An 18,173-nucleotide genomic window follows, 5' to 3' on the forward strand; every position below is an offset into this window, starting at 1 on the left:
AAGAAACCGCCAGAATGAGAGAAACGCCCGCAGAGCTATTCTGAGCAACAGTCAAGCTGCATTCAAGGCTTTGTTATCCTTTGAGGTTAAGTCCTCACTACACCTTGAGTGCATACCGAAATTTAAGCTACTAGGAATGCACAGCTGCATCTACCTCATATCATCATTACAAATAGGACCCCAGCTCTTCCTTGCCATGGCACATTATACTATCAAGGAAAAAGCGGAGAGCTAAGGCTAGGATACTTGAGCCGATAACAAACTCTGAGGCTACGCTAGGCTAAGTTCTTATTGGGAAGTTATAACTTAAAGAGATTTAAGCAGCTCACAAGACTCACTAAAGACATTCCAGCGAGAGTCGGTTCTACGTTACCGGAACGAACCGGATTTATATCAGCCAAGAATTGGCACTCTAGCAGCATTCACCGTGCATGCATGGGGAATGTTTATGCTGATGCAACAACAATTACTACTCCCTAAGGACAAACTGAGAATGCTCACTAGCATTATTGCTCACACCTCATTAGAGGTGTCACTGTCATCTGCACAGGCTCGGTTACATGGTCTATCGGCTCCTGCCGTTTTTGCCCCAGAAGCTCCAACACGCCTTTTTCTTGAATCTAATGCCATAGCGAGAAGGAGTAGACATCTCAATCTAGTATGGCCAGAAGAAAGGCATTGCGTGTATAGGTTTATTGAGAGAACTGGTTTTGTATGATGTACAGAGAGAACTGGTTTTGTATGAGTGGAGGGCGCAAAAAAACATTAGAGGTCGAAGAACATTAGACCAAAGAAGGTTTGGTTCTATTTCTAATAAAAAAAAAAAAGAAATAATAATAAAAAATGGGCACGCACACTTCGGTTAAGTGTTTGGCCGAGCTCCTCCGCCTATTTGTGGCGTTCGTCTTGATGTTGTTCCACAAATGGAGGGACCTACAGTGTTAAACCGACTCCGAACGGCAAATCGTTTTTTATGAGGAGCTTTTTCATGGCCGAAATACACACGGAGGCATGGCCTGCCGAGTGGCGACCGATATTAGAAAAAACTTTTTCCTATCATTTTGGTGTTTCATGCACGGAGACTCGAACCTACGCACTCCCGAATAGTAGTTACGCACCCACTCATTCGGCTGCAGCGGCCTCAAATCCCAAATATATCTCAAAATAATTTCGAATCTTTGGCAAATTTTAAAGGAGCATTTAACACATAAGAGAACCAAGACTTTAGTTGAATTGGAAGGGATCTTTCAAGAAGTTCCGTAAGTCGGCATTGCAGGAAGCACACTGACGAATTATATTAATGAAATGACGGCGAAGTGCACAAAAACTTTTATAACCCCAAACATAAATATATAGAAAATTAGTATTTCTTTCACACAAACTTTTTCACACAGTTTTTTACATTTACTGGATGTGTAAAAAAAAATATTGCCGCTTAAAAATGTCATGCATTAAAAACATACTAAACATAAAATGTTTGGTCATTCTCATTGCTTTTGTCTCCTTTAGCTTTTCTGTTTTTGTTTTTGGTTTTTGTGTTTTACCCCAAATGAATACGTGCGAGCATTTTTGGCTGGCGTTCAGCTAAAAACCAAGTGAAGGAAAAATCAAATACTTAAGCTTTCTATAAATCAGTGCTATTTTTTGATTGACCATCTGTCCAATTGTTAGTCGCATTGGTTGTTACCGTCATGTCATCACCATTCCGTACATTTTTCTTGGTTTTTTTGTTTTTGGTTTCTTGTTTTTTATTAAAATGACAACACTGACACAAGCGCTTGTGGACATCATCCATTCGCTCTCTCGCTCGCTCGCTCTAATCATGATTAATCCAAATTGATGAGCGAGTTTAGGAGTTTATACACCAATATTTTTATAGTTCAGCTACTGGCGAAGTGCAACAATTGCACCTACGACAATCAGCCAGTGCTACCACAACACGAGCGAAGGTCATCGCATGGCGTTGAGGTCATTTGAAGTCAATGAAAGTCCCAGAAAGACAATCAACAGTTTTTGCTTAGTTTTAGTCTTAAGTGATTCGATTGAGAAATTTTCGTTTAGATGTGGGCGTGCACGCTGCTGCTGGCGAATTGGTTATGGCTAGGAAAAATACTAATGAATTAAGTGACATGGCAAGCATTAATTAATGCCGTGAGATTTTTTGCCAATAATTTATTTTTAAGACAAAAAAATACTGTATACTCAGCAGCATGACGTTATGGTTTCAATTAATAGAAATCTAAGTCATCTTAAGCGAAAATTCGAAATGCTTATGACTCAACTGCCAATCGAGTAGAGAAGAATGCATACAGAGCCATATATGCAGCTATTTCTTTTAATCGGTTTTACATTTTTACAACATTTAAATAGCATTTGATTTCTTCTTTGTTTTAACTCTTTCCGTCTTGGTGGTTAGCGTTGCTAACCACCTATTTTTTATTTTTTTACGACGGTTGGCGACATATATGTTTTTAATTTTGCACGAATATTGATTATTGCTTCCTTTTAAGTGAAGAGGGCGCTATTAGCTAGAAATACACCAACCACGTGTTGAGAAAATTTAAAGTAAAAATCCGTGGCCGCGCGTTTTTGTGAAAGCTAGAAGTAAAAATTCATAATAAATTCAATAATGCAATTTATGGTTTGATTTTTGTGCAAATTGAGTTCTTGTGGTGTGTTTGATACAGTGTAGTTGCTTTCTCGCTTAAATTTCGATTATTTTACGAATATTTTTTATAATCAGTGGTGGTTAGCAACAATAACCACCGTGACGTAAGTATTCCTAGAATTTGCTTTTTTATACGGTCACTATGAGTGGGACTTTCTTTGGTATTTACAATATTTTAGGCAAATATTTCAATAATGCAACGATCATTGACGCAAAGGGAAATTGAAGAATGTTTGTATGAAGATTTACCTTCAGGACCTGAAAGTGAAGCCAGTTCCGATGGGGATGAAAATCTAGACACGCCTGAGTGGCCAGTGTCAAAATCGATATTGGATGTGTGTGGGACAGATGTACAGAATATCCATGAAGAGCTATTCGACGACGAGGATGACATACCATTATCAAGCTTTGTAAGTCAGAATAATATTGTTAACTCTACGACCTTGCAGCCTCCTAAATGGAAAATTACCTTCTCTATGGATATACCTGGCGAGTTTGTTGAGAGTGTGGGCTTAGCTGATCATATAATCAGCTTGGAAGATGTAACACCACTCCGATTGTTTCGCATGTTTTGGACAGAGGACTTGGTTGAGGTCATAAGCTTTCAAACTAACCTATATGCAACGCAAGAAGGTAAACCTTTTTCTCCTACCAGTCCTTCTGAAATACAAACTTTCTTGGCCATAAATATGGTGATGGGTATAAAAAAGCTACCGAGTTACAGAGATTACTGGTCTTCTGCTCCTGATTTACGTGACTCCTACATTTCCTTTTGTATGCCCCTAAATCGCTTCAGCTGGTTTCTTGTATGCTTGCATCTGAATGATAATAATCTCATGCCTGCTAGAACGCATCCAGACTATGATAAGTTATATAAAGTCCGTCCTATGCTTGAAATTCTTCGCCGCAACTTTAGATATAATTATAAACCATCCGAATGTGTCGCGATCGATGAAAGCATGATAAAATTCAAAGGTCGCGGTTCTCTGAAGCAGTACATGCCGAAAAAACCTATCAAGCGGGGTTACAAGGAACAAGTTACTCGCAGGGAACGTGATGGAAGTGCAGTTAGGATCGATTGCCCTCTGGCTGTAAAGAAATACAACAGCAATATGAACTTCGTTGATAAATTCGATCAATTAAAAGCGTGTTACTCCATCGACCGAAAATCCCAAAAGTGGTGGCACCGAATTTTTTTTCATTTCTTGGATTGCTGCGTTATCAATAGCTATATAGCTTACAAAGAGCTTCTGATTAACAGACCTCATTTGGATGAGTTGACATTGAAGGACTTTCGCCGCTCAATTTATCAGGGGCTGTTAGCACCTTGCTACGTAAACAAGCGAGCTCCAGGAAGTTCCGCGATCAGCAATGGATCAAGCCCAAGATCTCCTGTACCAGTTCTAATAAAACGGTATAAGCCTAGCGTGCCTGCTGAAATCCGCCATGAGAGTAATCGACACCAACCGCTTAGAGGCACACCTAAAAGATGCGCCTTTTGCAGTACCAAAAGCGCCCCTGTCCGCACAGTATGGCAATGCAGAACAATCCACGTCCCACTTTGCCTCCGAAAAGGAAAAACCTGTTTTTCAGATTTTCACAAGAAATAATTATTTAAATTTATTACCAAATTTTGTATTGTCTTTTTTCTAAAAATAAATAAAAAAGTGAAGTAATTGAGTGCATTAGTTTTAATAAATTTTTGTAGTCATGGTGGTTACTGGTGGTGACCACCTTGTTTCTCAAAAACCTAACGGTAAATATTTTTTTTTTGTGCATTGGTGTGTTACTTGTATTCCATATTCACCAATTAACAACAAAAAATAAATTTTTTATGTCGCAGTGAAGAGTGTGACGGAAAGAGTTAAAAGTGAATACAAATTTATACAGTTTATTAAAACCCTTCGATTTTCGGTTGAAATCGCCCAAGAAGTAACCGAGCTCACTCGCAGTCAAAAGGCAATGGTGGTGAGGGTAAAGTCTGCTAAATTGGAATGGTTTTATGGCCAAGGTTCTAACTAGTGACCTTCAGCTTTCACATGATTCACCAAACCATAGACAAAGTTTTTTCTAATAGCCCTCGCCATTCGGTAGGCTACTGCAAACCTCCGAGTGTAAGTCTGGAATGTCAAAGCTACACAGAAAAAATCATCAGCCTTTCGGATGCGGCATATAACTGTAGGTCCCTTCGTTTGTGGAAAAAAATCAAGTCACACGCCACTAATAAGGAGCGGAAATCGTCCAAACACCTAACAAAGGGTGTGGCGCCAATTATTATGTTGATAAATATTGTTTAATCCCAGGCAGGCAAAACATCGCATAGTAGTTCCAGGAAACGCCGTTCACAACTAGGCAGATTAGATTGATGCACTACGCATCCCCACCCGTCTACTATTAATTGGCATAGGAGCCAATTTACACGATGACTTTTCACCTTAAGTTTTTTGCACATTTACTTTTAAGGGGGAAGTCTACTGTGAATTTTTCAAAAAATCGATTTTTTTTTTATTAGCTTAAAAAATACTTTGAACCCTCTTAAATAAGGTACAATATGTGTTACAGCTGGCTAAATTTTTCTTCGTTGAAATTTCGACCTTTTCCCGAAGCGCTCCAAAGCGCGTACCTGCTAATACTGAAACTTTAAACGCATTTTTCTCGAAACTAAGTTTTTGTATACGGTGTACACGATATCTCGAGTTCTGATAAATGAATCAGCTTAAAAATTTAATTATATATTCTCTGTAATAGTGTCTCTCGTCTGACATAGGATTTTTTTGATATCGTTATTTGTTAAATTGTTATAAACAATAGTAACATCAATTTTAGGCAAAAAAAAAAAAAAATTTCAAGAATTTTTTTTTCAACGCCAAAATTTTTTATCGACATAATCCTACGTCAGACGAGAGTCAATACTATGTATATGATAACAATATTTTGTTTTTTTTGTTTTAGATCACCGAAACGTAAGATTTCATGTACACCGTTTAGGCACCTAAGAAAAGCGGACCTGCGCTTGCAGAAGTGCCACAGCGGCCATTTTGAATATTTTGACTTAAAATTTTTTTTCAAAAACTTAAATATATAATAAAGGTAAGAGTTTAAATAGATTTTATGTACGAGCAATATTTTGTTAGAAATAAAATCCGGAAAATAAGCCTGTTTTTCCCCTTGTCACAGTGGACTTCCCCCTTAAAGAATTCTTCAAAAATCTGCGTGCATTTCCTCGATGACTTTTTGTTTGCTACTTTCCTTGCGTGTTTTTGACGTTTAAGCGAACAATTTTCTTTGGTCATTCGTTAGTTGAGCGCCAGCGCAAATAGCACTTGAATAAAAACGTGAAAATGTTAATTCTATGAAAGCGAAATGTCACCCAAGGTGAAAGGTCACCGCGTAAATTGGCTCTAAGAAGCTCTTAATTCTTTTTCTTGCTAGATGCCTTTAGTGTGCTATACCGCACGATGTATACACTATATCGGGCCATACTAAACAGCATTTTAAAGACGAGATTACGCCTCAAAAAAGGTTCTATGACAATTCTGTGTTTGTCGAAGCAAGTTGTGTGTTACAGCGTTCTGAAATGGAAAGAAAGTTAAAAAAAATTTCAGTAGTTGAAAAGTCCCACCAGACGGTCAAAAAATGTGTGCATTTATGGGCCTAACACAGTGTACCGAATGGGAGGACAAAGCGGTGACTTCATCGATACCGTTTTGGTGGTAATATGGACATAGAAATGAGGCACGCTCTGGTAGGCTCGTGGTCGAAAATGTTGATAAAATTGATATCAACATAATCATAATCAATAAATAAACACTGCCCTGCTTACCCAAAATCAGTAAAAGGTAATAAATCGCTGCAACACTAAAACCTCCAAACCAAGCAAGTGCTGTGTCAGAATGACGTTTTCGGTTTATTGGGAGCTAATGTGTGAGATTTTGCTTAACGGAAAGGCATTCGGCGAGTGCCATAACCAATTCCAAGCACCTCTTCACATATCACGACTTGTATGGTGAATTCCTACAACTTCTTCCAGAGTATGCCCTCAATATGTTTTAGGTGATAGGCTTTTTTGACTTTTTTGAGGCTACAAGAAAGCAGGCGAATATGCGCGTAAAATCAAAGAACTTTAGGAAATTCAAACTAATGAAAAATTCTAGAATAGTTACCAAGAGTAGATTGACTGCCACAAACACCTGTAGAGTATCGCGTTTACGTCGAGTTGACTCGTCAAATGCTGAACTCACTACGATTTACGAAAAGCAATATACGACTCCTTCCTCTCGGGAATATGTGGATTGTCTAGACCAATATTATCATTGAGATTGGATTAACTGGATGCCACAAAATATAAAAGAGATTTAGAGATAAGTATAGAATAGTAAAAAACTATGATTTCCCGAATATCGCACTGATCCCTAGTGACTTTTGAGTGGTCTCTTTGCAGAGCAGCCCATCTGACCAAAGGTATAGAGACGAGAAACCTTTACTTACGATTTCTTTCACTTAGACAACATACGGGATTCATGATAATAAACCTCTTATGAGTTTTCCATGAGCTTTCTACTTTTACGAAATTTGATAAATAATTTTCACGAGTAAGCACCTACCGATATTCATAATTAAATAATAAATTTTACAATTTTCTATAATGTAGAAAGAAGAATGGAAGAAAAGGTTGAAATATTTTTATATGTACCTTAGGCCGGGTCGATTTGTGGGGAGGCAAAAAATCGCCCATTGCTCTGTGAAAATCATATTCTAGGGATCAAAATAAGAAACTTTGCCGAAGGAACCATACCTCTAAAACGAATTCTGATGACCCCCAATTTGGGTCGAACTTTTTAGTTTCTTTTCTCATGTAAAGGCTAAAAATGGTGATATTTTGAAATGATTGTATGGGGAACCCCCCAGGGGAGTTCCAGGCGGTGTGCCACTGGCGTGGGTGGATCGGCCGTCCAAAGTTAGTGGGGGTCGGTCATACATTTGGACTCGATTGGAGCACTCTAAATGGGTCAAAGTGGGATTTTTCGTTCGACCCAAATTGGGGGACATCAGAATTCGTTTTAGAGGTATGGTTCCTTCGGCAAAGTTTCTTATTTTGATCCCTAGAATACGATTTTAACAGAGCAATGAGCGATTTTTAATTCGACCCGCCCTAATGTACCTACATAAAACCTACATGAGTATGAATGTATGTATGCATGTCTGAGTATAAGTATGAATCACGAGAAATATTACATTATATAATAAAATGAAAAAACGTTCAATAAAAACGAGGTTTGAAAGCCAAAAGCCAGATGGCAGATAATTAGCTGAGGTGAATGTATTGGGAAAAGGCCAAAATGGCTTATCGAAAAAGAAAGAAAAAACGCAAGGCAAAACTTGAAAGTAAAACTAATACAATTATATTACAAAAACAAAAAAAAAAAACTAAAACAGAAAAATAAAAACAAATAAATAAAAAGTAACAAAAAAAACCCCAACCACTGTAGGTACTTTGCGAGCACCAAACAAGAAAAACAATTAAATTTAAACTTTCATACGCAAAAAACCAACATTAGCCAATACCATTGCCAGCAGGATTTTCTCACCAAAGCCGTAGGTGGCAACACCAAAAGCGATAAAAACAGTATGCACCATTTTCATGTGAGTCACAGAGTCGTTAAAAACGCTAAGTTGAGGGAGGAAATCCCACAAACACGCATTCATTTACACAACTCGTGCAGATGTGTAGAAATTTGTTTGGCACTACCAGTTCAGTGAGCCATATAAGGAGAGTCGGTTTGCTTGAATGTAATATTAAATGCATGAATTTGGTAGTACAGGGGTTAAATAAATTAAGCAGCTTAGTAGGGTATCAAAAATGAATCAGGAAATGATGACTCGAATAAAAACATGAATATATATTTGTTAGAGTTTTTTATTACCGTTTTATAAATCGGTTGAGAACTGTATTCCAAGCTAACCTATAAATCAGAGTCAAAGTGGCGCTTGCTGGCTATACAGGGGAGTAAAGACAGTTAAATGGAACTTCGTAGTTGAATCGTGTCTATTTATTGGACACTGCGACGCGGAAATGTAATTCGTTTGAGAGCGCAAGAACTTGAAGATTGACCTTCAGATACCCGGGTTTCAAGCGGTGCCAACAGCTCGATACTCACTCGAAACCGGTTCATTGCACAACAGCTCACATGTTAGTTCGAGCTTTTTAACAATTTGAGTAGCTAAACAAAATTTCAAATTTTACCATCAGCATTTCTTTAGTTTTTCAATGACATTAGTACTGCATATAAATAACACTGTGGTACAAAAAAAAAAGTTGCAAAAAAACTTTGGATCGGACATGTTGAGGGTTGTAGCTTATGAAAAAATGAAAAGAATGGTATGTATTAAATTTTGAATACACCCTCAAAATCTCGTTTTAGAGCCAAAAAACCGTTTTTAGGCATATTCATGTACAAAATACATCGTATCTTTGTCATTTTTTGACGAAATTAAAATTTTTTTTTTCATTTTCCAGCTAAAAGTTTAACCTTTCCAACCGTGAAAGAATTTTTTTATTATCTTTTGAATTCATGGAGATAGAGACCAAAAACTTTCAAAAAATTTGATTTTTTTACTTATTTTTCAACTTTGAGACTAGTTGGTAGCCTTAATTTTATATAAAACATCTATTTTCTCTTACTACATCAAAAGTGTATTTAATTTTGCTTTTAATGACCCCTAATTCAAAAGAATTCGTTAGAAATTATCCAAGGAATTGTGTTTATAAGATTATAGTCACTTTACTAGTTTTACAAGTAATGTGATATTTTTTCTATTCTTACTTCCTCGTATTTTTTTTTGCATTTTATGCACTTTTCTATACTTTTTCCACAAAATTATCAGTGTGTAGAGTTTAATAATATGTTTATCTGATACTATAGAATAATAATAAATTTTCCCTCAATTTTATTGAGGGAAATGCATTGAGGGCATCTCTGTTTTTTCATACTTATTCGGTGCTCGACTATCCCACTCACAAAAATAGTATAGATTTTTGTTATATCCATCTTGCATGCCGAACAAAATTGTTAAAACTTTTAAATCTGCCAATTCTGTTGTCAATTCGTACATTCTTTAAGATTGGGAAGAAAAATGTATTGAACATTCCGTTAGTGCGATCAGAAAACATAATACTAAATAGAGAAACATAGAGAAAATAGATGTTTTATATAAAATTAAGACTACCAACTAGTCTCAAAGTTGAAAAATAAGTAAAAAAATCAAATTTTTTGAAAGTTTTTGGTCTCTATCTCCATGAATTCAAAAGATAATAAAAAAATTCTTTCACGGTTGGAAAGGTTAAACTTTTAGCTGGAAAATTAAAAAAAAAAATTTTAATTTCGTCAAAAAATGACAAAGATACGATGTATTTTGTACATGAATATGCCTAAAAATGGTTTTTTGGCTCTAAAACGAGATTTTGAGGGTATATTCAAAATTTAATACATACCATTCTTTTCATTTTTTCATAAGCTACAACCCTCACCATGTCCGATCCAAAGTTTTTTTGCAACTTTTTTTTTTGTACCACAGTGTAATTTGTAAAACTGAAAACTGCAAGTGCTGGCAAAAAAGTCAAAATAATCAAAAGTATTGCTCGAAATACATAAAAAAGCCCGATAGTTGTTTTCCGGAGCGCACAGAGATTTATAAGTGAATGTCAAGACGCGATTTTTGAGGCACTTCAAACCTTCATTTTTTCATATACTAAAATTTAACGCCTTGGGAAACTCGGCCAAAATGGACCAATTAAGAAGAAGAAAATTTAATGGGCTATAAAATTGCATACCCAACATTATTGCACAAATTCGGATTAAAAAGTTTGAAATTTTGATGAAAACTTGCAGGATTTTCATAATTTTTCCACGAACTTACAAAAAAAAACATTTATATAATTCTGGTGTAATGAGTTAAAATTTTATAAAAAAATAATTAAAATGAAATCGAAAATTTAATTAAATTAAATAATAATAAACAAAAATAAAATAGTACAACCGGTCAAAATGTAGCAGGCCTATTTTATTTTCCGTGAGTATGTGATTGGTTCTATGACTCAAAGGCTCTAGCAGCTGGGGAATATTGATTTACTTGAAATTGAAAAAAGCGTGGAGTCATTGCGGCTGCACATAAATTTTTAAGCATGCACTTCTCAAGGCAAACTGATTTGAAAAAACATTTTTTTTTTTGTTTTTTAGTTACATTGCTTGTATATACATAAGTATGTGCATTTGATAGTAAAAAATTAAAAACAAAAAAAAAATTAATAAGAGTTTTCAACAAACAAAAAACAAAAATAAAAAATTAAAAATATAGCACAATGTTTTAAAAAATTTTAAATAAAACTTAAAATTAAAATAAAAAATAAAATTAAAAAAAAAATACAAAAATTAAATAAAAAAATATTCATAAAAAAATTACAAAAAATAAAAGTAAAAAAAAATATAAAAAAATAAATATAAAACATATAAAAAAATACAAAATATTTAAAACAAAATTTAAATAATAAAGTTTAAAATTAATATAAAAAAAATAAAAAACAATTGAAAAAACAAAAAAACAACAAATTAAAAAAAATACATTAATAAAAAATAAATATAAAAAAATAAAAAAATTAAAAAAAAATATTTAAAAAAATATTAAAAAATAATATATAAAAATATAAAAAATAAATAAATTTTTAAAATATAAAACACCATACAAAAATATAAAAAAGTTTAAAAATTGTATGCATATGTACATTTGTTTTGTTATAAAATATCTGTGAGTTGAAAAGGTTTTTTGTTTTTACTTTTGATTTAAATTTCTGCTACATTTGACGGTAAAAACTACATATGTAAGAAATTTCAAATAACAAAAAACTTCCATAATTAAAAAAATTTACTTTTGCACCGACTGGTGCAGAGTTGTTTTTTACAGTAGTTCTTTAGTTGTTAAAAATTTCATTTAATTAAAAAAAATTTAATTTCTTTCGTTTTTTATTTTAATTTTGTTGCAAAGTATCTTTAATTGAGTTGAAAAAATTTGTTTTTACTTTTGATTTATTTACTTTGGTACATTTGACTGTAAAAAGTAAGAAATTTCCAAAAACAAAAAAAAAACAATAAGAAAAAAACACAAAAAATAAACAAAAACAAATAAAAAAAGTACATAATACAGAGAGCTTTTTGTTTTTAACAGTAGTTCCTTCCTTAATTCTTAAAAATTTCATTTAATCCAAAAACATGAGTTGTTTTTTTACTGTAGTTCTTTAGTTTTTTTTAAATTTCATTTATTTAAAAAAAATTAAATTTTACTTAAAAAAATGCATGATATTTTCTTTTCGTTTTTTTTATAGAATATTTTTAATTGTGTAAAAATTTCACTTTCACGTAAATACTATTTTTTAAAAAGATAAATAAAAAACAGACAATATTTTATTATGTATTCGCCTTTTTTTCAATAATTGCATACTCTTTCAAAGAAATTTGCGACCACTTTTTTGATTGAAATTTAACAGGTAAAATTAATAGATATTTTTCTATTAAAAATGGTGTTCGATAAAGGCACGTAGAAGGTATAACCAACGTTTTTTTTTCCTTGTTCTCGGGAGCATAGGGCCTCGACAAGACTCAGTCTTGCGTTGGTTTCGTTAATCTGTTTCTGATTTCTGACAGGGAAGGTGATTAGCCTGCCGCTACCAACGTCTTACTCTACGTAGATCTAGAGTAACTTTGAATAAAACTTTTTTTTAAATTAAAACAACATATTAAATAAGCATTTTTTTTTATAAAAAAAAATTCTTTTAACCACCTGTCTGCAAGACTAGGAACTAAATGACGCTTTTCTAGATTTGTTAAAAATTTTATTTCATTCATTAATCATTTCATTCCTTTTCATTGAATTTCTCTTCATTTCATTCCCATCCGTTCTCTTAGATTTCATTTAATTTTTTTTTTCTTCACTAAAGTTTGTGTAAATTTAATCAAAAAATTCCTTTGAATTAACAAAAATGAAAATAATGTAATTTTTACTTACATTTCTGCTTAGTTTTATCCATTGCGGCACCGCTGGTATCCTCTATTCTATACATATATGTAATTTTTTTTACAACAGCTGCTTACAAAAGAAATTCAATAAATTTACTGGCACACATACACGAATGTGCACACAGGGAGAGGGTAGAGTGTGGGGGTATGATCAGTTTGACAACAACAAAAACACTGACACGTTGACTTTGCTGCAGGCAAAATTTCAATCTTTTTGTTTGCACTTTAATAGGCTCTAACACACTGTTGGTGGTTGTAAGCTAACACTTTTTATTATTTAATTTTTTTATATTTTTATTTTATTAAATCTATTGTATTGAATCTTTACAATTTGGAATTCGCTTTTTTTATTTTCTTGCGGTTTTTGGCGTATTCGCTCTTAATTTTCCACTTCTTCGTTGTTTCACTTGCACACCACTGCACAGTGGTGTGGAAATGCAGTTTGCTTGCTATGCCGAAAAGTACTTTGTCGCATTTTAACATTCAAAAATAACGGTGACATTTTCACAGATTTTCTGTTGACTTTGTTTTTGTATTCTCTTTCTTTTTATTTTATGCAAACTTCAGAGTAAGCATTTAAACATTAAGGATTTTAGACTTAATTTTTACACTGGTGGAGACACATACAATTAATCCTGTTTCCTTTGCTACTTTTTTACGAGCATTTGAACACTCCAGTTTTTATTTTTATTTTTAAATTATTTTTTAACTTTTTTTACAGCTTTATTCTAGTACTTTATGTCAAATGTAGTCAACTGTATTACATTTATGCTTATTGTTGTAATTTCCTACAACTTGTTGAGATTGGTAAAAATTTCCCAACGACAACATGAACTGAATGATTTGTTGGTATACTCAAGAACCATAGGTAATTTTCACTTGGAACTGGCTGAAAAGAGAAAAACAAAATGTTAAGAATTAATAAAATTTAATTAATAGTAAGAATTAAAAACTAAAAAAAGTTATTTTGAAATTTGTTCAAATGATATGAATTTTTCTTAGCATAACCGATTGTTGAATCATAAAAATTTTTTTACTACAGCGGAAAAACTTTGAGAACAACTAATCGGAGCCTATTATTCTTAGCCGTAAAAAAACGAAAGCACTGATAGCTAGGACCTTCGGCTCTATTAAGAATAAAGGAATAAACAAATCGGATCAAAGATACCTGGAAAATCAACTTTCTATAGTTGAAATTTCGAATATTGGACAAACGAACGATTGTCTTAGAACTTTAGTGACCCTCTTTAGTAAGCGGAATAATCAACTAATCTCGGGACGCCAGACCTTATAATCGAATGACTACCTCAAGATTACGCTGTTGGTAGGTCAGCTTCAAGAGCATAAGAACTGTACAAACCAGCAATATTTCAGGCCCATTGTGAAAAGATTTCAAAGGTGAGCTCTTTAACAGACCGGCTTTGAGCGAATTTGACAGAATCGGCTGATGGGCTAACGTCAATTGGCGGTTTTCTTACGAAGAAACTAAGATTGTGTTAGTGATATATGAAAAAAATTAACCAATGACACTTCGTTGCCGTCCAAACGACTGATTGGACGAGGGCGTGAAATTATCGTGCAGACTTCGGCTGGCAATAAGATTGTGTTAGTGATACACGAAAACAAATCAACACAAGCTTCACTTGTATTGCTTCATTGCTATCTGAGCAACGATTGATTGAACGAGTGAGTGAATGCACGTGAAATGATCGTGCAGAATTCGGCTGCCGAATCCACAAGTGACGTGGCAGCCAAAGTGTCCGTTGTTGTGTTTTCTTTTCTACCATAGCTAAAGAGCAAACCTGTCACAACGGACCTGTAAGGTCTAGGTCAGGCAGACCGACTACCAACATAACCTAACCTAAAGAGCAAACCTGGTAATCTATCATCCTTGTTTTAGACCGACTGTTAACTTCTTAAAATATTCTGATCAAAAAACATCTCCAAAGCTGACTTATGGAGTGGAATTAGAAGTCCGAAAGAGGAGAAGTGAGTTGGTTCGGCCATGTACTGCGGGAGGAAAGAGGCGATATAACAAGGGTTGCAAGTAACTCGAGCATCCAAGGAAGCCGCAGGCGAGGAAGACAGCGAACAACTGGAGATGAACGCTGGCCAGAAACCTTCGCTATGCGCGTTAGCTGGAATGAAATTGAGGGATCGGCACAAAACGAAAACCCGAAAGGAAGAAATTCTTTGTTTCCCTATGCCCCAACTTGAAACTCTAGGAATTGACGATGATAATAACTGCTATGACCTTGTTTTTGATTTGAGCTAAAGAGCTAATGGAAGTTGTGAGCTATTTACTCTTCCCTTCCCGTTCACACAAAAGTCGGTTCTGCGCTACCAGAATGACCCAGATTTATATGCGGCCAAGGACTGTCGCTCTAGCAGCGTTCCCTGTACATACATGGGAACTACAACAACACAACTTTCTTCTTTTGGTGTGCGTGAACACGACAACTTAGATACCATCTCTTCCGAATCTTCGCCAAAATCCAAACTTAAAAACATAAAATCACTGGACCCAACTTACTATACAATAGACAGACCTTAACCCTTAGCGGGTAACCTTCGTCGTTCGACGAACACGGTTACTTCCTTTCTTGGAAACTTGTACGCTACATTTTTTCAACCAGAAAATTTAAAATAAATAGAACCACATCGATGCGATGAAGAATACCTTTAAAATATGTAAAAAAAATATTATTTTTAAAGGGTTAAACAATATTCACCAAAAGCTCACTAGCACCTTCACGAACACTCACCTCCTGAATGCCCTTATTGGGCGTTCAACTACCATCCATAGCAGACGAAAAGCTCCAATGGCCTTATAAGACACGCATTACCCTACTCATCGACGTTTGAAAACACCCCACACGTGACTAACCCTTTTTTCATATTTCCAAATAACCTACTCATCTAACACCCTCTACCTTTGGGTTCCACTCTGTCGAAACTACTCGTTTCCTGGACCTACGTAAGCTGTGACTAAAAAGGACGATTGATGGTTTCATAACTCTAAGGAGGGATGTTTAAGCTACTACAATGTTTATTATTTTAAATATATTTTGAAAGGAATGCCCTTAGTCTAACCTGAGAACACTCATTTAGTTAAATGCAATACTTGGCATGGAAAATTTGACCGATCTGTATAGTTGAGGCGGGCTACATTAGGGAAATATTTTATTTCCTGCTTACTGAACCGCAGTAGTCGCTTTTAGTTACCGGAACGACTTGAATTTATATACATCCAAGGACTGTCCCTTAGGCAACCTTTCTTAAAAATGACAATAACAACTCGGGGTATTTGGATATTCACTATGATGCGAAAAATCTTCGAATGTTCCTTAATTATTTTAATACATCGCTCAGGCATCCCGCAATGGCGATAAGGTGCGTGCTCTAGCATGTCTAATACGACCCCCCAGGATGCCTTCAACGTGATGTGAGGTGTATAATATTTCTTTGGCTATTTCTAAGTTTGTGATGATTTCTTTAACTTTTATTATTTCTCTCGAGGCAATGGCAGCCGAAACGTCAAAACCGGCTGACGAACCAATTACAGAAAGAAGCTCGACACTAATTGAGTTTTCCACTTGATTTATAGGAAATCTGATGGGACAAAAAACAATCAATCATGTCATTTGCTAATCGAATTGCTTCCACATCTTTAAAATACGTATAATTAGAAAACCCAACAGAAGAAGAAGCTAGAGCATATCAAATTATGGTTTAAGCGAAGAAAAGCAAAACGATGCATGTACCGATTTCTGACGCATTGAAAACATATGCAAAGCATAACAGATAGAAAGAAAAGATAGTCGAGAAAACAAATGGGAGAAAGTTGTAAGATTGCGTAGCAGGAGAACACCTACATGCATTGCGAGAGTCAGCGCACAGTCATTGTCGTTTGGTAAGCATGGGCGGCCTATTAATGCAACGTTCAGTTCAAAAAGTACCCGGAGTTTAACAATTTATCAACCTGAAGTGATTCAATTACTCGATGCAATTTATTTGAATCCCCTTAATGTAATGTCCCTGGGAGATTCTAATGAGAAAACCGATAAGCGCATGGTGCAATGCGGTTTCAAATCTTTTCAAAGTCTTTTTGAAAAGCTTTTAGTTTATTCAGAAAAATCTCCTCGCTTTATAGCCTCAATCGTCTCAAGACGTTTTCCTGGAAGCAGTGGACTTGAGTAGTCGGCACAGAAAACAGTTACATGGGACTCCGTGGCAAGGGAATACAGAGCATGTGGAACGATATTAACGTGATTTTTGGGTAAAAAAACCCGAATAGGATAAAGCATGTGAGCCGGAGCGTTGATGCAGTGAAGAAACCACAACTTGGTTTTGCATAATATTGGCTTCTCGCGACGGGAATGCTCGCACAAATGCACAAATGAAAATTGTTATTGGGATAAACTTGACTTTGGACTCGGTCTTTTGATGTTGTCGTGCCTAAGAAGCGAATTTAAATGTGATTTCCGCGAAGCCATGTGATTTGATATTAGAATGCAGCATACCACGTCCAATTTTTTATATGCTGAATTCGATATTCTCAGCATAGACCAACAAGGACTTCTTTCACGGCTATTCCGACAGAGGCAAGGCAATCACGTGGCATAGAATATCACAAAAAAACTGTTTTTGGACAATACCTCAAGCGCACTTCGTTAAAATAAGAATTTCCGAGGACTTTTTGTACAAAATGTAACCACATGCATACAGTTGCGGTCAAAATACCAGTAGTGCATACATAATGGGGAAAGAAATAAAGAAGTAGGCTTTTGTTTAGTTAAATAAAAATACCACTGGCCTGTTTTCGTCCTGTTTGGGGATCATTTTTATAATGGTTATGTCCATAAATTTATACAAAATAAATTTAATAAATTTTAGGAAGCTACCTCGCAGCTCAAGTTGTTAGCTATAATAGAAATATGTTAAATACACGTCCAAAGTCCTCAAATTCTTTGTAAGTTTTTCCTTTCGAAAATAGTTTTCTGATAAGGTTGCGCTATTCAGCGGTGCAGCATTCAGCTTACCTCGTCTCATAGCTGAAAAATTTGCAAACAAATTTTCACAAAATGATTTTGAAATACATACAAAAAATGTATTATTTACGCTTTTGTAAAATTTGTATACAAATAAATATTTTTCATGAATTGTTTGGCATCTCACTCCTTGCACTGCTATTACTTTAACAAACTAATTAGTCAATACACAAAGAAGGTCACGAGAAAATAAATAATAAATGTCGAAAATGCTGATAAAATCACAGAAATAATCGAAGTTGACCGGTAAGAAAATAGTCGTAGCATCGCCCAGGTGCCAAGTAATCATCATAATTTGGCGCTAGAGCTCTGTGTTACCTTTGGTCTGCTGCACAGAATGTCTCCATTTGCCGGGATTCTTGGTTAATTCCTTCCAGTTGTTGATCT

General features: G+C 34.8%; 1 protein-coding gene across 1 annotated transcript in view; it reads right to left on the minus strand.

Annotated features, from left to right (window-relative positions):
* LOC129239535 (serine/threonine-protein kinase minibrain) overlaps positions 1-18,173 on the minus strand; it is a 112,493-nt gene that overhangs the window by 61,423 nt on the left and 32,897 nt on the right. The window contains exon 2 of the mRNA XM_054875089.1: positions 12,725-13,624. Coding sequence (XP_054731064.1) covers positions 12,725-12,779 — 55 coding nt within the window. The 5' untranslated portion in view covers positions 12,780-13,624. The remainder of the gene's footprint in view (positions 1-12,724; positions 13,625-18,173) is intronic.

Source organism: Anastrepha obliqua, chromosome 2 (assembly GCF_027943255.1).
Source record: "Anastrepha obliqua isolate idAnaObli1 chromosome 2, idAnaObli1_1.0, whole genome shotgun sequence".
Lineage (NCBI taxonomy): Eukaryota > Metazoa > Arthropoda > Insecta > Diptera > Tephritidae > Anastrepha > Anastrepha obliqua.